General features: G+C 32.0%; 1 protein-coding gene across 1 annotated transcript in view; it reads left to right on the plus strand.

Annotated features, from left to right (window-relative positions):
• LOC136972766 (potassium voltage-gated channel subfamily KQT member 1-like) overlaps positions 1–22,896 on the plus strand; it is a 97,588-nt gene extending 74,692 nt beyond the window's left edge. Inside the window, exons 14-17 of the mRNA XM_067267402.1 lie at positions 7,847–7,922; positions 10,869–10,963; positions 22,009–22,105; positions 22,259–22,896. Of these exons, the coding sequence (XP_067123503.1) occupies positions 7,847–7,922; positions 10,869–10,963; positions 22,009–22,105; positions 22,259–22,351 (361 nt within the window). The 3' untranslated portion in view covers positions 22,352–22,896. The remainder of the gene's footprint in view (positions 1–7,846; positions 7,923–10,868; positions 10,964–22,008; positions 22,106–22,258) is intronic.
• The last annotated feature ends 2,144 nt before the right edge of the window (positions 22,897–25,040 follow it).

The following is a 25,040-nucleotide window of genomic DNA, read 5'->3' on the forward strand; positions in this document are numbered from 1 at the left end:
TTATCAAATTGGCTGCATTAATAAGCATCCACAATGTGGGTTGGAACATTTTCACATTGCCAGATTGCACTTTGGTTGGTTACTTAAAGAATATTGACATGAATTTCACTTTGTGGTCTTATTGAATATTCCAAAATGCATTATGATCAATTTTTCACTCAATAAACATTTTTGATCTTTGAGTCTAATGTATATAATAATATTATGAAAACAAGAAAATAAAGTTATTCACAAACAATAAAAAACTTTTCTGTGAACAAGTACTGTACATACCAAATCTAACACATAATTGTAGCATAATGATACACCAACAGAAAAACAGGTCACAGATTTTTGATCTACTCTGATCCAATTTAATCACACACAAAGATGAAGCAAGCTGGATCAAGAAGGAAGAACAAAACATACATAAGACACCAATCATGGCTGTGTAGAAATAAATATACACAATATCCAAAATGCACTACAGAACATTCAGTTGGAAGACACCTTGTACAAATAACATCTACAATTTCTGATATAAAAAGTTTCCATCTCTACATCAAGATGTAGCAAAACATTTCACATACACAATTAATAATTCACATAGGGCATTGCATACATGAAACCCAAAAACAACTGACTTTAAATTATTTTATTTATTTTTTAAAGAAATAATTTGTTTTTTTTTATTTATATTTGTTATTGTAATGAAATACAGGGTGTCCAAGAAAGATCTTTATCATTCTAAACATTAATAACAAAAATACTAACAGGTGAAATGAAATGCAGTTTGCTGCAAAAGAATGAAGAAATCTAAGAGTTTTTTTTTACAGTACTTTCAATGTAGCTGTACGTGAGCTCCGTTAGTAGCACGAACAATGCTGAGTCTGTACTCTATTTCCTCCAAGTGTTTTTTAACATTTGTGGTGTAACAGTGAGGATTGCTAATTGTATCCTGTCAACATTTCTTGTCTGTTTAAACTTCTCCATCCATGCATAAATTGAAGGCACACTTGGTGGGTCTTTATGGTACACATCCGGCAAAAATTTTTTTGCACGGTTATCGGTGATTTTGTTTCAGCTTACCACAATACACACTGTGCTTTCTCTTGTGCAGTCACCATTTTCTTTCCTTATCACAACTGGTAATTGATACCAGAAAAAACTCTTAGTTTTCTTCATTCTTTTGCAGCAAACTGCATTTCGTTTCACCTGTTAGTATTTTTGTTATTAATGTTTAGAATGATAAAGATCTTTCTTGGACATCCTGTATTGATCTTAATGTGAGATATTTTGGTCTTGAAAAACATTTTACAATTAAAAATGTAACTTCTACATCATATTTTAGTATATTTTGATTGTTCTTTTTATTATTTTATTAGATAATTTTTATAATACTTATTCATTGCTACAGTTAATCAAATTTTTTGTGAAATCTTCATTTGATAATGATCCATCCTTATAAACAAATAAAAACAAACACTAGAGGCATTAGATGCATATTAGCATAGAGACTTTTGAATTTAAAATTGAATAAAATAAAAATTTAACTTTTCTAGTGCACTCTTCCTATGTTCTTCTCAAACACTCCCCTATGTTTTTTGCAAATCTCCACATTTTGAGACCTGACCCAAAAAATTAAAAAAAGTGCAAAAAAATTCCATGTGTGTTGGCATCTACTTTTTTAATATCTCAGGATGGGTTAATGATTAAGAAACAAAATATGGATAGTAGTTTGTATATAAGGGACATTTATACTATTAAATTTTGGTGGTTAAAGGTTGAAGGCAGGGAGACGGGTCACATGTCATATCTCTAGAGGGATTGGACTTAATGATGATTTTACTTGTTATTAGCATTTACAATTTATTATAAAACTCATCTCTACTTTGAAAATTAAGTGTTTTGCCATTTTATAATAATTAATATAAAAGATTTTTACGATAAAATCTCATAACAGCTGGGAAAGTTACACAACTAATTTCTGGATATTTTAGAGAGGCAGTTTGCATAAGTGAGCAAGCACTATTCTATGGAAAAGTTATAGGTGTCTATCTTTAATCTTACAATACATCACTGTCCAAGTCATGTGGCAACAGCTTTCTACACTTTAATATATGTTAGTAGATTTGACAAAAGTTTTCATTGGTCATTTTTCAAGTACATGGACAGTCAAAAGATTTCTTACAGAATCATAATAAGCAGGTTTTATTTGACACATATGAGAATCAATCACATATTAAAAAGATATAATAAAATATATATGAACAAACAGTGCAGATGATATATGCTCTCATCTTGAGAGGACAAGACAAGAAATAATTAGCAATCAGAGGTCACATAAGATTAGTTTAAGATGGTGCCATACTTATCTGTTTTTATACTGGAATTTTATTAGAGGACATTCAAAAATTTTGAAGCATGGATGTTCACATTTTTTCAGTTTGACCTCCTATTGTATTTCTGGGAAAAAGTGAAAGTAATGTGACTAGTAAATATATTGTATTTACTGATTATTCAATAGAACAATAAAATTGATAATATAAGAATGCAAAACAGTATGTAAGTATAGTAAAAATATGTGATAATGAATTTTAACGTTTCCAAATGTGTTATAGATCTTCCAAGACAGTGGAGAGAATCAAATACTATTAAAAATTCTTCTGGGTGATCTTGTTTTTACTTTGAATAAGAGAGCACTCCAGATAAGGAAGCATACAGTGATCACAAAGGTGCTCTCTTCTTTAAGAGAGTACCTTTGTACTTAACTGTATACACAAAATCTAAAATTACCAAAAGAAATTTCTTATATTGTATTTCACTTATTTTTAAATGAAACTATAAAAAAAATCTCTAATATGTAATTGTAATTATGTTTGTAGTTAAATTTTAGAGGGAAATAAACTGACAAAAGATTATTCCACAACTGTTTCAAAATATTTATATTACAACAATGACTTCATTTCAAAATTGACACAACTTCTTATTGTACAACAATTCAAATGACTCTAATATAAGAATTTTAAAGTAAATTATCAGATACAGTTAAAATTGAAAAGTAGTTTTTTTATCATCTATTGCAGTGGTTCTCAATCTTTTTGAAGTCAGGGAACACTAAACTTTCACATTGTTTTCTGCAGAACATTTACTATACCTCAGCTTTAAAGCAGGGGTGGCAAACCTTTTTGAAATCAAGCACACTCGGTCTAGTAGGTGACAACATTGATGTTTGCTAATTACATTCCCATACAAAAATTATTTTACATTGTATTGATTTTTCTTTTGCAACAATTTTTAATTGTATAATTGTTTTCACGGAACACCTGAAGTGGCTTCACGAAGCACTCGTGTTCTGCGGACTTGGATTGAGAACCAGTGATCTATTGTAAGCCAAAGAGAAATTTTTTATCTATATAAAATTCATTAGAGAATTAAAAATTGAATGAAAGACAATTTTTCTTAATTTCTAGCAATAATTGAAAAGATTTATCATAAATAATTCAAATTTAACTCAAATAGAATTATCTGTTTTGAAAAATTGTGTCATCTGATTTAATTAACTTGCTAAAAAATTTAAATGAAATTATATTCTGAAAAATTTTTGAAGAATTGTATCTGTAGTTTTTAATATTGGGAAACCCATGTTAGTTCAAAATTCAAGGGACAAAATAATTGCAACTTTGATTTATCAAGTTTTGCATTATCCAAAATTTACATATTTCCATACAGTATGCCAAATGCCATGTAACTGATGTAATTTATTAAGCAAATGGAATATGGTTAGATATACAGAATGCTAGTTTTGTTAATTAATAATAATAATAATATAATAATAAAATAACTCAAAAACATTTTCGAGAAAATCAAAACACACACAAAACACGAACATCTCAACACACACATTACAGAATATATCGACACACTAAAACAAAAATTCACAGCCAAAGCACGTAGACTCAAACGATACAAAACATGTACACTACGAATACAACAAAATAAACTATTTACAAATAATGAAAAACTCTTTTACAGACAAATTAATAACAAAGCAAACAATGATACACAGCACAGTGGCACACGAACAGAAGAAGAACTCACAACTTATTGGTCTTCTCTTTGGTCCAGTGCTGTCACACACAATGCTGATGCAGGCTGGATCAAGGAGGAGAACAGAAACTTGTACAACAATGCCCTGTGCTGAACTAAACATACACAACATCTGCTAACTGTTAACAGAACACACAACTGGAAGACACCTGGTGTAGACAACATTCACAATTTCTGGTACAAAAAGTTTACATCACTGCACCAGGAACTAGCTAAACACCTAACACACATCATCATAATCCACAAGACATGCCAAATTTTCTTACTCAGGGCATCACCTACATGAAACCTAAAAACAACAATACCACAGACCCCACACAATACAGACCAATTACATGTCTTCCAACACTACAAATTATTGACATCCTGTATCACAAACAAAATATACAAACATGTTGAAGAACACAACATTCTTACAGAACAACAGAAAGGTTGCCATAGAAATTGCAGGGGATGCAAAGAACAGTTACTCATAGATTCAGTCATTTTATGGCAAGCACACAAACAACACAGAAACATACAGCATTCGACAATGTTCCACACAGTTGGCTGCTACGTACTCTACACATGTACTGTACAAAATACATCCATCACTCATTGCATTCTTCTAAAACACTATGCAGCATTGGAGAACAACACTACATCTCAGGGTTAGTAACACTTCCATACAAACAAACTAAATATTCATTAAGCGAGGAATTTTTCAAGGAGATTCCTTGAGTCCTCTCTGGTTCTTCTTAGTCCTGAATCCATTATCCAACATGTTAAATAACATGCAATATGGTTACAATATCAGACATGAAAAAACAACACAGTTTACACTGTCACATCTCATGTACATGGACAACATAAAACTTTATGCATCCACACAAAAACAACTTCACCAACTCCTACAAATCACACGTTCATACACCAAGGACATACAAATGGAGTTTGGCCTAGACAAATGCAAAACATTTCACATAAAAAAAGGAATCCTGAAGAAAGATGATTTTTGCACTTGGAAATGGAGACGTTATTGAATCCATGGAAGAGGGTGAGTTCTACAAGTATTTAGGATTCCAATAGGACAAACTAACAGAGCATACACAAATAAAGCAAAGATTAATTAAAGAATACCAAAGTAGGTTAAATGCTATTCTCAGAACAGAGTTAAAACAATAAACACATATGTCATCCCAGTACTCACATATTCTTTTGGAATTATACATTGGACTCACACGATCTTGAGAAACTCCAAAGGAAAACAGGAACAGCACTTACTATGCATAAACATCATCATCCTAAATCTGCCACAGAAAGATTAACCCTTCCACGTAAAGATGGCGGACGTGGCCTGATTAACCTTCACTACAAACAAATACAGTCAGTGCAAGAGTTTTTCTACAAAAAGCAAGAAACATCACAGTTACATAAAGCAGTAACTCTAGCAGACTTGAATAACACACTATTAAACTTACACTCGCATCATACGGACACAACACGACATATAAAAAGCATAGACACCATTAAGCAATCATGGGCTTGAAAGGCACTCCATGGCAGGCATCCTTACGACCTGGCCCAGGTTTTTTAGACAAAACTGCATCAAACAGCTGGTTAGCTCGAGGATGCCTCTTTGAGGAGATGGAAGGATTCATGATTGCCATACAGGATCAGGTCATAAGTACTAAAAACTACAGAAAATACATACTCAAAGATACAACACTCACAAATGACACATGCAGAAAATGTCATATCATGCCAGAAACTATACAACACACCACTTCCGGTTGCAAGCTCTTGGCACAGACAGATTATTTACATAGACATAATCAAGTCGCAAATATAATACATCAAGAGCTTGCAAAGAAACGCAAATTAGTAGACATTCATAAACCATACTACAAATACGTTCCACAGACAGTTTTGGAAAACAACACACCCAAATGTACTATGACAGAGCCATAATCACAAATACAACAATTTACCACATCACACTCATTGACAAACACAATAAAATCACATACATTATAGACATATCCATTCCAAACACTCACAATGTACAAAAACACATGCACTGAAAAAGTCAGCAAGTACACAGAACTTGCCCAGGAAATAAGGCATCTGTGAAGGATGGATAGGGTGCTTATTGTACCTGTTGTTCTCTCCTCTACAGACAGGTGTGATACCACACACACACTACACAAAAGCCTGGGCACACTACAATTGAATAGAAATACATACATCACACTACAGAAGACCACTATATTAAATACATGCCATATTGTTAGGAAATTCCTGAATACAGACACTGACACTGAAACACTAATTTAATTTTAGTTTTGTTTTGGTTGCCATGCCTTGACTCTGGTCCAGCATATAATACACAGTCACTAGTGTCAACTGAGTATAACCCATTAAATACAACAATAATAATAATAATATAAATAAACTGCAGGTAAACAGCATGTGTCAAGTGAGAACTTCACAGGTTGCCAGTAGATTTATAAAAAGTAAAGCAGAATTCCTCAAAATTTAGCCTAAATTATTCTTAAAGTGGCCTAAAAAGTAAGTAACCCATATCTAGTAGTTTAGAGCCCTATAAATATCTCAATTTGCTACTTTTAGCCCAATCTTGCAACCCTGAAACCCAACTGTGTTTTATGAGATAAGAGAGAAAAGGTAGTCCATGGATAAGGTGACTCCCAAAAATGTGTTACTGTAAAAGCAAAGATATATTGACCAGATTAGAGTTGTTCTTAGTCTATTGTTCTCTTATAGCAGTGATTTTTAACTGGTGTGCTTCAGAGGATCATAAGTGTGCTGCAAATATTTTTGAAGGCTATTAAATAAATTACTTTTGAAAGAAGCCCAAAGAACAATAATTGTACACATCAAAATTAAAACCTCTCTAAATTGATTATACGAGTTTTTCATTGTTACAATAAATATATGTATACATAATGTAGTAAAAAATATATATCCATAAGCAAAATTATATGTGCATAACTCTGAGGTTATTTCATTTAAAGTGAAATTTTCTTTAAATCAAAAATGTGTTTATAGTTATCCATATTTAGTTCAAATTATTTTAACTTAGAAATAGTGGAACATTGAGCAAGTTTATAAAGGCAATTTCATGCCACTTTTAAATGCAAATCAAGACTTAATATTAATTGCTTTTCTTTATAAATGAAAATGATTACTTTATATAATTATTGTTGTAATTGGTGTTATTTTAAGATCAACAATACTGTTTTATTTAATTTACAAAAAATATAGACAAAAAGAATTAGGTTAAGTGGCATAGTTATATGGCAATAGAATTTTTACAAACAACTTTAAATTATGTGAATTTTTTTTCTGTGGAAATTTAATTATAGGTTTAAGTGTGAGATAAAAAACATTAAAAAAACACTGTCTTATAGCATGGAGGTACTTTGATCTAAATGAACAAGTTCAAATACTCATATCACAGTTCAGACAGAATTTTTACTTCAAATATTGAAGTAGCCGTATTTCAAACTAACCAAATTCCTTAACATGTAAATTTCTATATCCCCGGCCAAGACAAAAGTAGTTACAAACTAACAGAATTTCAAGCTGAGTTTGAATTAATGAGAATTTTCTGTAATGATTTTTAATGAAAAATAAATATATTAAATATATATAAAAAATTGTTTTATACATTATATAATTAACAAACATTTTATAAATCTTTTTACAATAAATTATTTATAAATTTAATAATTTTATTCTCTTTAATAAACTTTAGATTAACTGAAGCGCATAGAAATGCAATTAGAGCAATTAGAAAAATCAAATATTTTGTAGCAAGAAGAAAATTTCAGGTAATATTTTAATTTTTGAATTCCTAATGGTATTTTTTTTCTTCTTAATTAAGTTTAATATTATTAAAAATATAGTAACTTGAATTAAATTAATTGAAAAAATATTTAAGAAATTCCTTCATTTTTTCATAGAGTCAAAATTTGTTACTTTCTCCAATATCATATATAATATAGGGCAGCGGTCGGGGAACCGGGGTAAATTAACCCAAATGGGGTAAAAATGAAATTATTGGGAGTAAGGAATTTCTCCAAAATCTAAAGAGTAAAAGTTTTCAATGAAATTATTGTGTTCCAAAATGATCATTTTATTTGGTTTGTCTATTATTTATTATTTCCATGAAACTTTTTTCATTTTCAGTGTAAAATGATTCAATAAATAGTGTTTAATTTAAATTTGTATTAATTTTCTCCTTTTCAAAATGAGGGGGTTAATATCGACTTACACAAATATATTTTGGGGTAATGGCTAAAAAAGTTCTTCACCCCCTGATATAAGGTGATCTGTCTGGGTTAGGATAATTTGAAAGTTCTACCATACTAACATATTAGTTGTATGAAATTCAAATTTTGCCACAATGGTGCAGTAAGGCAGAAGTTACATTGAGTAGTTTTCTCACGTGACAAAAGGGAAAATGGCATTTTGCTATCGACATTACCTGAAAATATACCTATATTACATACATGTGTAAGTACTACAGTACTACACTTTTAGGCAATATTGTGAACGATGTGTTACATATTGTGTATATTAGAGTCAACTTTTAAGTACAACCATTGTAGACTTTTCTTTGGGCTATGCACTAGTACAGTGAAAGCAATGGTTTCTTTTTCAGGTTCATGTTTATGACGAATGGAGTGTGGGGCTTCATAATTGACCCCATTTCTTCAAATGTGTAATAACACATTACACAACATTGTATTTAGGTATCTTTCTGAAACCACAAACATGACAAAATTCATCTTTAACAGCCATCACAAATGCAAATTTACATACTAAAGAATATACTTGGTATGTTGCTCCACGGTAATTGCAATTGTCATTTTTGTCATGTAACATAACTTCCAATGAAATCCTGCCTTACTTTTCTATTGTGGTAGAATTTGAACTTTATACAATTTATACATTTCTTATGATACAGCTGTCAAATTAGCCCAACCCATATAGATTCCCTATATTACAAAATATTGTTATAACAAAATATTAAGATCTATTTGTGTATTGATTTTCCATTCATGTTATGAAATTTTTGGTGGTAGTAGTAAATCTGACTTTATCCCTTGGTTTAGATTTATTTTAAAACATTTATCATTACCATAATTAAATCATTATTCAAACCAGTTTATAAATTTTTTTGCATATTTCAAGCCAGATACAAATTTTTATGAAAATATGAATTACAGTTATGTTTTTATTACACTTTCTTTATTCAAGATTCAGTTTTATAAGACATAATGTCTTATAAAAGAAGAATATTGTAAAACAAAACTCATGTTGCCTGGATCTATTCGTAGAATTCTAGATCATTTTAAATATCTCAAAATTGGAGAGAAGAAGAGATTTGATGGATAAAATTTTATATTTTTAAGTAATATCTTAAAAGTCCAGCATCATTTTCAAATATAATTCCAAAAATTTTATTTTGTATGAAATAAATGAATATAGCTAATTAATTCATAAATGAAAATACAGGTTATTTTAAAAATAATTATTTACAGATATTGAATTTTTAATAAATGAATAATCAGTGTCAGTAAAATTAAATTAATTAATTGTTAACATATTGGATGATAATGAAGTTCTAATTTATAAATAATTATATTACAATTATTACTATTATCAAATGTTAATAACTAACAGCAAATCTACAACCTCAGAAATAATAATAAGTTGCACAACTTTTTTTAAATGTTTATAAATAATAACAACATTACAGAATTGAATTTGAAATTTACAGATTTATACTTATAATTTATATATTGTATACATAAAATTCATTATTAGAGAATAAAAGTATTTGAAAGGTTAAAATACCTAAAGCATGTTAAGATGTCTTTTTCTATGATATTACCATTTTAATTATTTAATATTTAAACAGTAATAAAATAGTAATACATTTCTTATTGAATTTCCTGCATTGTTATTATCTATTCATTAATTTTTGCTCTACTTTTTAATCCAAATTTCTAATATTTTTATTTTATTTATTTATGGAAGAAATATATATACATGGGATTAGTGGTACAAAGTAAATGTTTGGCTAAGTTTCATTGAGCTGAATTTTAGTATTAAAAAACAAAGTTGAAAAAATAAAAATAATTTTGAAATATTTCTATAACATATCAGTGTATTCCATTTTTAAATTATATTTTTTTTCTTCAATTTGTACTTTGATATCTTAAACAAGCCAAAAATGTTGGTCTAATAATCTCTAGTTATATAAAACAGATTTTTTAAAACTATTAATATATCTACAAATTAACTAATACTACTTTAATATTTAAATTCAAAAACAATTATCCCTCCATTTATGCAAGTAATTGGTTTCATGTGTACCATGTGTAATTGGTTTCATGTGTACCAGTAATTGGTTTCATGTGTACCATGTAAATGAGCCTGTTGAAAATAGGGATCTGTTCCATAATCTCAAATATAGTATTTTACTCTTAATGAAGTGGAAAAGTTTTAACTAAAATTTTTAAAATATACATCTATATAAGAGGTTTAACAAAAACCACACTTTTTGATTAACACTCTTATTTCTATAAAGTTTATTATTACTACTGCATTATTATTACATACTATATTAAAGTGAATTCATGCAAACTGAGAAATTACTGTATAATAATGATACTATTTTAATAATAAAATAAGAAGAAAAATAATTTTAATTAACATAATGTTACAAATAATTACAAAAAATATAATGAAAAATTATTATATTTTAGCAAGCAAGAAAGCCATATGATGTTAGAGATGTGATAGAACAATACTCTCAAGGTCACTTGAATATGATGGTTCGTATTAAAGAATTACAGAGAAGGTAAGAACTGATAATGAAATGATTTCTTATTTAAAATTTTACTTCTTAATTCAAAATTTTTTGCTTACCTCTACAAGATGTTTAAATTGTCTGTTGTAGCGCTTCGCCGCTATTAATTATATGTATATATTTATGTATTTTTTTTTTGTTCGATTGTTCTATTTATATGTTTGTTTTTTCGTTTATGTCGCGTCGCGTATATGTTGTTGTATCGGGTTTTAGATGTAACGCACGGCCATTTTGTTGTGTACCGTACCGTCTGTTGTCGTCATTGCTGTGCCGTGGTTTTTGATTGGCTATTTGGAGGGTCACGTGGGAGGAAAAGAAAAAGCTCCCGGATGGTGGGAGATATAAAGGGATGACTTCCACGTGTCGAGGCATTTTTCATTCTTCTGTTTCGTGGATCGGGGATCTGGAGCGGTGAAGATACGAGAGAAAGGATTCGAAGCAGAGCAGCCGATCAGGAAGAAAAAAAAAAGGACAAGAACCAGCGAGAAGAATCTCATTTCGTAACTACGTGTCCCACGAAATACGGCGACGGTATCTACCATCTTGTAAATGTTTGTATAGTTTTTTTAAGGTTTAATCGCGTATTAGTTTTAGTCTCGCGATTAATTACTGTTGTAATCCTAGTGTTATTGTCATCCTTAATTTTGTTAAGAACGCTGTTTGCCTGTTTAAATCAGGCGATCATTTCCCCCTTTTTGTGTGTGTAATTAATAAACCTTTGTTTGTTTATCTATACGCTTCTACCGACTATTCATTTCCACTTCCTTTCATACCCGCAAACCACGTGCTTGCGGAGACTACATTGGCGTCCGCGACAGGATAGTGAATAGTCGGTTTAGCGTACATCCCCTCATTTCATTTTCGTTCAGTCCGTCGCACATTCCAGGCCCTACTATTTGTGTAACGTATTCGTCGCTGCGCTGCACATCTTCGGGTTTGAAAATTTTTTCTTTTCCTTATGGAAAGCCATACTGTAGTATCATCCGGATTGGCAATGGAGGGGATCAGTAATGTCCCTATTGTTACCGGGTTCATGGGGATGATCCCATGCTTTACGAATTCGCCAGGCGATGTTTTGGATATATGTCGCTTCTTTCAAACGGTGGAAAACGTGGCGTCTCTCGCAGGTTGGGAGGAGCAAGTCAAAGTAACCGTGGTTCAGGCCAGGCTTAAGGGTGAACCGCTGTCGGTGTTTTTTGACCTAAGGGACCAAGGCATCACGAGTTACGACGAAATAAAGAGGGGTCTCATTAAATGCTTCGATCGGAGGGACAAAGAACAAGATCCTTTCAGTCAAGTCCTAAAAATAGCCCAAAAGAGAGGAGAGAAAGTCTGTGAGTACGGAATCCGCATAAGGTCTTTGTTCTCGCGCGCCGTGGCTCATAACAGCAACTTGGCCACGCTCCGGGATAACGCTGTGAAAGAGTGTTTTTTGAGAGGTTTGGCCACTGACATCCGGAGGCAGGTAATGCAAAAACATCCGGACACCTTGGACCAAGCGATATGTAGGGCAGAGGAAGAGGAGGAGATTGAGGCGGCTTGCGGAAAAGGGAAAATAATGAGCGAGGTGTGCACGAATTCAGAACATAAGGTTTCGTCCTCTGAGAAAGAGGATGGCGTGAACAGCCGTATTGCAGAGCTCGAGGGTCAAATACGGGCATTGACGGAGTCGGTCGCATCGTTAACAGAATGTATGAAGGGAAATGGGAATCCCGATAGAAAGTGGAGCAATGAGAGAAGATGCTATGCTTGCGGGGAGAAGGGGCACCTGGCTAGACAGTGCAATAAGCGTAGGCATTTAAACTAATGGAGGGCCATTTGGGAGGTCAGACAGATGGCCAGAGCGTGAGATTGGAACTGACCACGAGGATCCAATTATCCAGACGCGGGTTACCGACAATCGAAGGTCTAATATTAGGTACCATGGTTACTTGCCTAGTCGACACGGGCGCGGAAAGGACCGTTATTAGAGACGAGCTAGCTGAAAATATAAGAAAACAGAATAGAAACTGGGTTGTGTTTAATGATTCCTGTATAAGCGGAATGTCAGGTGCTCTCCTGAGAAGTGATGAGGCTGTAATTATCGATTGTAGATTCGAGAACGGGTGTAGGGTATGTGTTAAGGCTCCTAGTTTGAGTTTTCCAAAGGGGACGGACTATGACTTAATTTTCGGCATGGATGTTATTTGCCAACACCCAGAGCTGCTGACTGGCATCAGAGTAGTTGTGAATAGTACGAACCTGAGGGGAAGTGGGGATTTCTCCATTAATATAAACACTGAGCTAGGTGATAAGACGGAGTTATGGAAGTTGGATCACCTTGAGGAGAAGGTTAAGGAAAGGGTGATTGATGTGTTAAAAAGGTATCCAAACGCTGTGGCTAACGAAGTTTCAGAGTTATCGGGGACCAAAGATCACGTGCACTCCCTTGAATTGACGTCTGAGTGTCCGATAAAAGTTAAGCAATACCGTATCCCATACAGCTACTTGCCTGCCCTCAAAAGACAAATTAATGATCTCCTGAAGGCGGGAATTTGCGAGGAGAGCACGTCAGAGTGGAACTCCCCGATACACGTCGTTCCGAAGGACTCTGGCGAGCTCCGCGTCACTCTGGATCTGAGGAAGGTAAACGAAATAACGAAAACGCAGGTTTTTCCGATGGCTAGGATCGATGACATATTGTCTCAGCTTAATGGGAATAAATATTTTTCGGTTCTAGACCTTAAGGCGGGTTATTTTCAGATCCCCTTGGATCCCAGGGTAAGGCATGTTTTCGCGTTCTCCACACCTTGGGGCAAATACCAACTTTGCCGGATGCCTCAAGGGGGTAAGAACAGTGGGAGATTTTTTCAATATGTCATGACGAAAATCTTGGCTAAGTTCGTAGGGAACTCTTGCTTCGTCTTTCAAGACGACATCGTTTTGTTTTCCCAAACATTAGAGGACCACCTTGATTTGTTCGATCGCGTCATCAGCACCCTGAATAGCGAAGGCCTTAAACTTAACCCAAAAAAATGCCAGATATTAGCGGAAGAAGTTAGTTATCTAGGGCACATAATTAGTAGGGAGGGAGTACGTCCGGACCCGAGTAACATCGAATCCATAAGAATGGTGAGGGCGCCCCAGAGCGTGAAAGGTGTCCGCAGTTTCCTTGGCGCGGTAGGGTTTTTTCGAAATTTTATACCGTCCTTTGCTGACCTGGCCGCACCGCTTACCGAGTTAACAAAGAAGGGAAAAAAATTTGTGTGGGGTCTGGAGTGCCAGCAAGGGTTCGAAAAGTTGAAGGAAGCCATCGCCACACCGCCATTATTAGCACACCCTAATTTTAATGAACCCTTTTTCTTACACACCGATGCTTCTAAGATAGCGGCTGCTGCAGTGCTAGAGCAACGCAGAGAAGGGGGCTTAGTACCGATCGGCTACTTCAGTAAGAGGTTTCAGGGGGCTGAACTTAATTACTCGACCATAGAAAAGGAGTGTTTGGCCATAATCATGGCCCTGAGGCATTTTAAGTTTTTAATCTTGGGGCAAAGGACAATAATTCTCTCCGATCACAAGCCGTTGGTCTTTCTTAGTAACATCAAAAACGGAAGCAATCGCTTAATCAGATGGGTGATGGAGCTCATGGATTATGACATCGAGGTGCAGCACGTTAAGGGCGTGAATAATAATGTGGCGGACTTTTTGTCAAGGAACGTTAATGGGGTATATCACGTTGAGGTAGGGGCCACGAAATTTGTTATCCCTGATAGGTACGATATACGTTTGTCGCAAGACAGAGACGAATTTTTTGGACCTATTAAACGGGATTTAATGAGAACTCCTGATGGTAACGGCATAAGGAGTAAGATGCCACAGTATATAGTAGTGGACGAATGCCTATATAGGCAAAGTTATTTCAGGGCGCGCGATCAGTATCACAACCAGGTCTGCGTGGGGGAAGACATTTCCAAGGAGTTAATCAAGGCTATTCATAATAATAATCTGTCGGGGCATTGGGGAGTACGGAAGACGATGATGAGCATCGAAAAGCATTATTATGTCAGAAACCTAAAGGATAAAGTAGAGGAAGTGGTTAGGACCTGTGAAAAGTGTCAGAGGCACAATATTCATAAGGGAAAGGCCCCATTTCAGGAGAATGAGGTGGCTAATGCCCCTTTTCAGAAGATCGCCGTCGACATCATAGGTCCCCTTAATACGACGAGTCAAGGGAATAGCTTTATCCTTGTGATGATCGATATTTTCACGAGATTTGTAGAGATTCACCCCTTAAGAGATCAAACTGCGTGGTCGGTTAGCAATGCTATCTTTAACTCAATAATCTGTCGTTATGGTGCACCCGAAACTATTATCTCGGATAGGGGGACGAATTTTCTTTCGTCCCTGTTCTCCGATTGTTGTAAGTGGCTTGGGATCAAGAGAAACATTACTACAGCCTACAGACCGTGTTCAAACGGGTTATGTGAAAGAGTTAACAAGTCGCTAATAGAGATGATATCAAAGTCCTCGGAGAGAGGAGGGGCGGAATGGGATGAGATGATTTATCCGGCCTGCTTCGCTTATAATAATTCGCACCACTTGGCAATTGGCGAGTCGCCTGCATTCCTGTTATATGGAATAGATCCCCGCATTCCAAATTTCGAACAACACGTCGATGAAAGCACGACTGACGAGCGTAGGACGTTTCTCATCACAAAACTTCGTGCTCTAAGGGAGTCGGCAGGGAAACGCGCTACCAAATTTAACGAGAAAAGAAGAGAATACGGGAGTAAGGGGCGAAAATTGGAGAAGTTTTTAGTAGGACAAAAGGTCTGGGTGAGAAAGAAGGGGGGGAAGAAAAATAAATTCGCGGATAAATACAAAGGACCCTTCCGCATCATTAGAGTCGTGAACCCGACTACGTATTGCGTAGAAGGGTGTAACTTCAAAGACAGGGAGACTGTCCATGTTGACCGTATAAAGATGTGCTACGGTGAACCGGTAGAAAAAACTAGGCGTGGGGAGAGAAAAAGGGGAGGAAAAAGGCAACCTAGCGATCATGAAATAGAGGATGAAGAGGAGGGTCAAGATGGGAGATGGAACAGGAGATTGAGGAGCAGTGATGTTAGGGTAAAGGGTGTTGGTAACGACGTTCCGCAGGGGAATAGCGCTGACGAAGGCATAAGCAAGCGACCGTACAACCTAAGGCATCGTGAGATTGACTTCCGTAGGCTACACTACGGTAGTTAATCGTCTCCGAGGGGAGATATGTAGCGCTTCGCCGCTATTAATTATATGTATATATTTATGTATTTTTTTTTTGTTCGATTGTTCTATTTATATGTTTGTTTTTTCGTTTATGTCGCGTCGCGTATATGTTGTTGTATCGGGTTTTAGATGTAACGCACGGCCATTTTGTTGTGTACCGTACCGTCTGTTGTCGTCATTGCTGTGCCGTGGTTTTTGATTGGCTATTTGGAGGGTCACGTGGGAGGAAAAGAAAAAGCTCCCGGATGGTGGGAGATATAAAGGGATGACTTCCACGTGTCGAGGCATTTTTCATTCTTCTGTTTCGTGGATCGGGGATCTGGAGCGGTGAAGATACGAGAGAAAGGATTCGAAGCAGAGCAGCCGATCAGTAAGAAAAAAAAAAGGACAAGAACCAGCGAGAAGAATCTCATTTCGTAACTACGTGTCCCACGAAATACGGCGACGGTATCTACCATCTTGTAAATGTTTGTATAGTTTTTTTAAGGTTTAATCGCGTATTAGTTTTAGTCTCGCGATTAATTACTGTTGTAATCCTAGTGTTATTGTCATCCTTAATTTTGTTAAGAACGCTGTTTGCCTGTTTAAATCAGGCGATCATTTCCCCCTTTTTGTGTGTGTAATTAATAAACCTTTGTTTGTTTATCTATACGCTTCTACCGACTATTCATTTCCACTTCCTTTCATACCCGCAAACCACGTGCTTGCGGAGACTACACTGTCAAATGAAAACTATATTGATATATACTTTTGATTGATAGATGACACATTTTCACTTTTGATTCAGATTTTATTCAATTATTTGACTTTTTAAAATATATGATAAATAGTCATTGATGGTTTCAAATATCTGGCCATACAGTGTATCCATTAAATCAAGAAATGTAATAAATTAAATTTCAAGAAACTAAACATGATGTTTTCATTATATTGCTTTGGTCATATATTATTATTTATTCCAGTTATTATAAAATTTAAAAATTGTAAAACAGCTATAAAGTAAACAAAACTTAAACATGGGTCTCAACATTACTAATCATGGACCTCAGACCCCAAGATCTAGCAGGGAAAGAAAAAAGATCTGGACCTCTCAGGTCATCAACCAGCAAAATCCCAGTACAATAAAGAAAATGAAAAGAAGCCAAGAATGAAATATGTAGGAATAAAATACAAATTACTGGACTATTTGAAAGAAGATGGAAGGAGTATTGGTGATTTTTACAATGATGACATTAGGATAATTCATAATGGAAGAGAGAATGGTGAAGGAATGGAGTTGCAATAATGCCTAGCAAGGAATGGACACAAAGTGTATGTAATACATGCCATGTAAATGATAAAAATTAGCAGTAAACCAACAGACTTGATAATAATTCAGGAATATTTTCCAACTTCTAACTCAGAGGAAGAATCAGTAGAAAAAATGTATGATGACATCGAAGAACTATTAGAATTGACAACAGAAAAGGACAATGTGATAATAATTGGTTATTTTAAAGGCAGCTTCCATTGGTAGTTAGTTTTTAGTATCTTTCATTCTGATGATGAGTCTTTTGATATTAGGCATTATACACTCTGAATGAGGCTTGATAAAACAGATGAGTTCAAGGAACCATAGATAATGGTGCATATGAGATAATCCAGAGGAGAAATGTTATTCTAGAAAATTAACAGCTTAATATGCTTCTTTACTTGGTTTTTGCATTTTGAATTTACAATTTAATTTCTTGAAATATTTTTGCAACAGGTTTTGTGCAAATAGTTCTTGGAAAATTATAACTTTCCCATTCACTTCCTGTAGTAAACTTGGGTCTTGTTTATATATATCATTTTCCAGCCTAATCACTTTTCTGAGCTTGGAATATATAGCTTTTCTTGACGTTTGAACTACCTTTCTCAAGTATGATATTTTTAATTTTGGTAAGACTTATTCACAAGCCTTAGGGAGATGTATTTGGTACATTGATGTAGGAAATACAGTAGAGAACCGAAAATCGGAATCAATTGGGGACTGGGGTTGTTCAGATTAGTGATTTGTTCTGATTACCAATTATGTACGAATAAATATATTAACCTGTCTGATGTTCAAATTTTTCTTCGTCGCGTGTCGCTTCGTGTTGAATTTTTCTCTGTTGCGTGTCGCTTCGTGTTGAATTTTCGTCAATTTTAAGCCTAACGAAAATTTTTATAATAATAATCGAGGCTATCGTATTTGTGCAAACAAAATAAATATATTGAAGAATATAAAAACATGAAAATTATACTTTAGAAGTAAATTTAGTATCAAAAACGTTCGATTCAGCACGACACAGTCCGACTGAAAATCGTTTTGATTACCAGGGTTCTGATTAACGAGTCTCTACTGTACATTGTTCTTCTGACAATCCAACAGGAAGTTATATTTAGACCTAGCCCTTGTTAAGGCTAGTATAAGTTTTTTGTATATTTTAGCTAGCATAGCATGCACTGTACAAAATTAACTTCTCAATAACTGGACTGATAACTAAGTACACCAATCAAAACCTTGACAATCCAGTAATTTAATGTAAATTTGACAAACGTTTTTAATCTTGCACAAGATCTGCTTCAGGTCAACAGCATTCTAAATTGGAATGCAAAGAACTAATTTTGAAATTTTTTAAAAAAACATTGGAATAAAATATAAAGATATAAAATTGAATAAATAAAGATTCAGTTGCCTTTTAAGATGTATGAAATTAAAACAGATACATATACAAGAAATAATTATATGTAAATATATTACAGAAATAATAATAATTAATTCTATGTTAGTATTGCCTGGTTTTTCATAAAAACATTGCCAAGTTTATGAGATGTATTTTCATCCTAAAGTTAATGCAATTGGGTCAGCTTTGTAGATTTTTAAACTTTCTAGAGCCACGATACTCAACCTGCGGCCCGCTGAGCTTTTGTGAGTGGCCCGGACGTGACCCATAAATAATGCAGTCAAAATATAAATTTTGAAATTTTTGCTGCAAAAAATAAATTCGGTCACTTCGCCCACACTGCTAAGTCTCTTTTATCCTTTCTGTAAAAAAATGTGCTCAAATTTTACATTGTTTGCATAAACATATCTGTGTGAAACATCATACTCAAAGATTAAATATGCAAAGAACATATATATATAGAAATCGGCTTACTGATTCACACTTGGATGCCGTTTTACGAGTAGCATGCAGCAGTTATGAGTTGATATTGTGAACATTTTTTCACAATATCAACAGTCACACTAAATTTCTAGGGTGAGTGAGAAATTATATAAGTTTTTCATTATAATTGTTATGTTGCAGCCCGCATGTAATAACTATCATTTGTATGTGGCCCAAGAAAAAAAAAGGTTGAGTAACACTGTTCTAGAGCCTTGATGTGGTTGGTTGATTAAGGTGGCATTCTGGAGGTCAGCTTGCACATCAGTCTTAGTGCAGCTGACTTCCAGACTCTCAATGGACACAGTGGTGTTGTGTTTTTTATTCATTCTATACTATTGATGCTCTTGTAACCTTTTGTGTAAGAAATGCTTAGTAACCAGATCTTTTAGAACCTGTTGTCTCTCACTGGAACCTTGTACATCCCTAGAGCCCTACATCCATCAGTTTTGTCTTTTCTGTTGTGTAGAAACTTAGCACCTGTATTGTCAGCTATTTCCTTGTACAATGTATGCAAATTACATTCATACTCCACCATAGCACACTTGAGATTAGGGATGTGTGTTTGACTGCTGTTGAATCCTCTTTGGTTGTTGGGATCAGTATGTAGTGTGTATTGATTGGAGTAGGTGCAAGCCAAACTATGAATCAAGTTTTTTCTATACCCATACCTTACAGCTATGTCCTCTTAATGTTTCAGTTCCTTTAAAGAATCGTCCATGTTTGTATGGTGTGTAAAAGCCTGTCTTGTAAGTATACAGCAGCAGCAATTTTATAGAAGAAAGGGTCAGATGAGTTTGTTGGAATGAATAATGGTAAATAGCTGGGTTTCTAATAGATGCCAGTTTCTATGTTGTCCTTGCTGAAACAAATGTTAATATTTAAGAAGTGTGTGCTTGTATCACTTATCTGATCTAGCTTAAGGGATAGTCCATAAGGGTTATTATGTATACATTGTAAAAAGGCATCTACATTTGGCTCCATTTTCCAAAGAACAAACAGGTTGACAACATATCTCTTTATAGACAACAACATTTGATATGACTTTTTTTCCAACCAATGTTACAATTATCTCACAAGATTCTCTGAAATTTTCCAAAGACTACTTGCACGAAACCTCTCCCAAAAATATCTCAAGAAATTAAATTGGGTATTCAAAATGCAAAAACCGAATAAAGAAGAAACCCTTGCAATAAAAATAAAACTTGTTTTTTTCTTACTTTGTTAAAAGTGTAGAGAAAGTCAATCAGTGATTCTTCCACCATTTCTAAAACTTTTATAATTGATTTTATTTGTAAATTCAAAAATTTTTTAAAATATTTTATCTTTTATCCTTTTTATTTTATTATTTATTTAATTTTATCTGTAAAATCTATTAAATTGAACAATTTGTTTAGATCAAAAAAATTTAAGGGAATTTATTTCCCACGTTTTAATTTTTTGGAATTTTTAAGAAGTTTTTTAAACTCTGGAATATTTTACATAGCTTTTAGATCACATTTTGACATATAAAATCTATAACTGTAACTCTCCTAGGCCCAGTATTTTAAAGAATTGTCAACAGCTAAAGATGAGTTTAAACCCAAAATGCATACTAAAACAATTCAAAGTGATTAATTTTGCCATGTTCTTTTAAACACACATTCTGTATGATAAGTCCTACATTTGTTGAATTGTGAGATTTAAGAGGTACAGTACATCTGTATATTGTATTTTCTTACTCCCAGAACCTGAGAAAGAAATTCATTTGTGATCCTGTTTTATATATATCTTGTTATTTTAGGTATGATAAGTCATCAAATTTTAATTTTTATCAAAACAAATTTTATACTGTATATTATTGAGTGGAGAATAATTGTTATGAAATTTTTATTATTTTTTTAATCAAAAATTATAAAGGCTAATTTATTTAATTAAACAAGACAGATAATTAAGATGTTGCAGATGCAAAGGGCAAACTCAACATTGGATTGTTTTTAACCAAGTGAACCTATTACTACAATGGAATTATACAATTGATATGTTTTGTTTAGTTTTCCCTAGTTTCATGTATTTATTTAATACATGAAACTAGGGCAAACTAAACAAAACATATTAATGATATTATTCTATAAGGCTTGCAGAAAATCATGCAATATTTTTGCATATTTACAGTCGTTACTACTTGAACTATAAAATCTGAAAAATATTGCCTGATTTTTCTGTAAGTGTTATTTAATATATTAAGCTACAGCAAACTAAACAAAACATACCAATGGTATTATCCCATTGTGATGAGTGGATTTTTGTTTTTTACCTAGTGAATCTATGTTGAGTTTACCATTTGTAGCCATAATGCCTTAATTGTCCTTGTTATCCCAGAGTAGACAAAATTGATGATGATTATGGTTATACATGAATTATGAATTTATGTTTACACTAAATGAATATATTTAAAACAGATTAAGATGTTTCAAGTTGTTGTGTTGGTTTCATAATGTAGCATTTACCTTTTCAACATTACATTTTTATTGAAATAAAAATTATAAATTTTATTTTATTGATTGTAAGGAATGACTATTTTTTCATTTAATAAATATATATTTCTCATTTATTAGTATTTAGTATAAATTTAATTTCTAGATTAGATTATACTCTTGGAAAACCAGGTTCATATTTAGCAGAAAGAGGAATGAAACCTATGACAATTGGAGCAAGATTGCATCGAATGGAACAACAGGTATAAAATATGAAAGTATTCAGTAATTTTTGAAACATTGTTTAGTTTATTTTAAATATATAATTGATTAATTGGTATTATAATTTAGTATTCATTTTTATTTTAATAAATTTTTTACAAGTAATTAGAAAACTTTTATTTATTTGAACAAAGATGTCAGGAATCGAGAAAAGATTGGAGACAATTGTATCGGCACTTGGAATAATTGAGAAAAATCAGAAACAACCACCTTCTTATAACGCTTAAGGAAATGCCATAAAATAGATTCTCAGCATTTTAAACTAATTTGGGAATTCAGATTTATATTTTTGTCTACCATTCTGCTTTTCCATTACAAGCACTCGCTTCGTCTATACATTTCCAAATGAGAAGAAATGATAATTTAAAAACTATGCACAATTTTTATATTTATTTATACATGTTCAATTATTTTAACGTTAAATAATTTCATTTGTAATTGCTTATATTTCATAATTTTTATAGCTCTAGAATGTTGTCATAATTCATAATTATTCATCAAATGTTTCCACCTATATTATATTTCTATATACATAATGTATATAAAAAGATAGTACAATGGATTTACAAATTGTAAATGTTAATTATTCTTTCAATTATAATATTAGATCTAGTTTGTAGAGACTAAATTATACATATCATAGGTAGAAAGTATATCAACTTAGAACAATATGCACTTTACTATAATTTGTTTTATTGGAAGTAAATATGATAAAAAAGTTATATATACACCTACACACACACACAACTTATGTTTATTTCCTAAACTTTGACAGTTATTTTAATTTTAAAATACAGTATTTAAAATATTTATAGTTTAATTTTGTTTCAAAATTTATAAGTACATTAAGATTTTAAATAGGAAAAATTAAGTAAGTCTTAGAAATTAAGGATTGGGACCAATGAAGAGGTTAGTGCCTTTGAAAGTACATCTACTGAACAAGTTAAAACTTTCAATTGCTAAATTGTGAAAAACGTCCTAAATTTTATATATTTAAAGCAAATTTCTTAACTAAAACATATAAACCAATATCAAAAATAGTAATCATATTTGGTACACAACAACTTTTGATAATAAAATTACAAAAACATTGTTTATATAAACATATATATATTTGATTAGATCAAACATTTTTCATAAACATGGGGTTTATAAAATAAAATTCATTGAAATTAAATTTGAAAATTTTTAACATTGTTAATAAAATTAAATTCCAATGAGTAGCTAGATAATATAAAATTACTTTTCAAAATTCTATTAATTACAATTGAAAGTTCTGTAGTAACTAAAACAGAATTTCAAATGATGGTTATTGTGATTTTTAATTTAATTAACTGAATAAATTTTTAATCTTATAGATAAAATCATTATAGATTAATTATTGCATCATCTAAATTATTAAATGTATGTTGAATTTTTTTGTAAACCATTTTCCTAATAAAGTTTAATCTGTTTTATTCAATACATTAGAACATTAAATACAAAATTTGTACATAATATTTTTCATTCAAAATTCCTATGCCAAATAATAAAATGAAAAATAAGATTCTTCTTATTCAGTATTAAATAACTTTTTTATATAAAATAAAATAATATTTTAAAAATAATAATTAACAGTATTAATGCTGTTTATTTTTTAAAATATAAAATAAAAAACAAGATGTAGCATTTAAACTTTACAAAGTAAAACTTCAATGCTATATTTAAAGTCCAGTATTTTCATATATTTCATAACAAAAGTAATAAATTTCATTATCTAAAAAAAAAATACAAATATAGAATGAAATTCATTTTTAGTCAAAAATGTATTAAAACATTTTATTAATGAAAATGAAGGATTTAAAGTCATATATTTTCTATATTTTTTATTCATTTTAAAATTATAGTAGCATTGTCTCTAAAATTCTAAATGACAAAAACACAATTTTATATATTAAGTAATATAACTTTGATGTGGATTAGATAAGATCTTAACAAAAATAACATAACAGAAATATATATATATAAACAAGTAAAGCTGATAGCTAAGCATATCCACAGTAATCTGTAGAATGTTTATTTGAAGTCGAAAATATCTCGACTTTTGCCAAAACTTCGATTTGTTTGACCAATCAATTTTTCACGACTAATGTTCAAAACCTTTTCGACTGATTGTGTTTTAATCCAGTTTGTGTCATGTACGTCAATGCAAATGACATTTTGCTTTGATTACAGTTCATGTTGTTTGGATAACAACAATAATTTTATTTCAATTGCTATGAAATAGTAATTTGGTATCTATATTAATCCCATTTTTATATTAATTAATAGCTTAAATCAGTAATATCAAACATTTTTCTAATATATCTGTTAATTTAGATCAAATTATTTTTAATATTTTACTTGTGCCAAAACTACTATTGGTGGTAAGGTAGAATTCAACAAGAGACATATAACATCTGAAATTCTTATTTGGCACTGATTCATCATTGTGTTTCTAATGTCAAGTTAATATTTAGCTTTAGCTGCATTTTGCTGTATAGTTATTATTTAATTTTAAAATAAGAAAAATATAGTGATCTGTTAAATTTATGAAATATGGTATAAAAATAAATCTTGTTTCCTTACTGATTAAAATAAATTCATAGTATATTAATTTCAGCAGAATTTTAAAATAATTTATTCTCTAGGAACTTCATTGTATGCTATATTAACTGAAAACATATCTTCCATAAATTCAAGAAGATTTAAATGGAGAGAATAAACTTTTTCATTAAAAAATTTTTATGTTTTATTGCGAGTTACAACTTTTTGTTGTTTTATTAAGTTGTATATTAGCCTTTTTGTTAGTGAAGTATCTTGTCCAATATTCTATCTGTTTAATAATTTATTCCTCTTTTAAACTACAGTAAACTCTTGATTTAATGGACTAATAAG

Source organism: Centruroides vittatus, unplaced genomic scaffold (genome assembly GCF_030686945.1).
Source record: "Centruroides vittatus isolate TY-2023 unplaced genomic scaffold, ASM3068694v2 contig_301, whole genome shotgun sequence".
NCBI classification, from domain to species: domain Eukaryota; kingdom Metazoa; phylum Arthropoda; class Arachnida; order Scorpiones; family Buthidae; genus Centruroides; species Centruroides vittatus.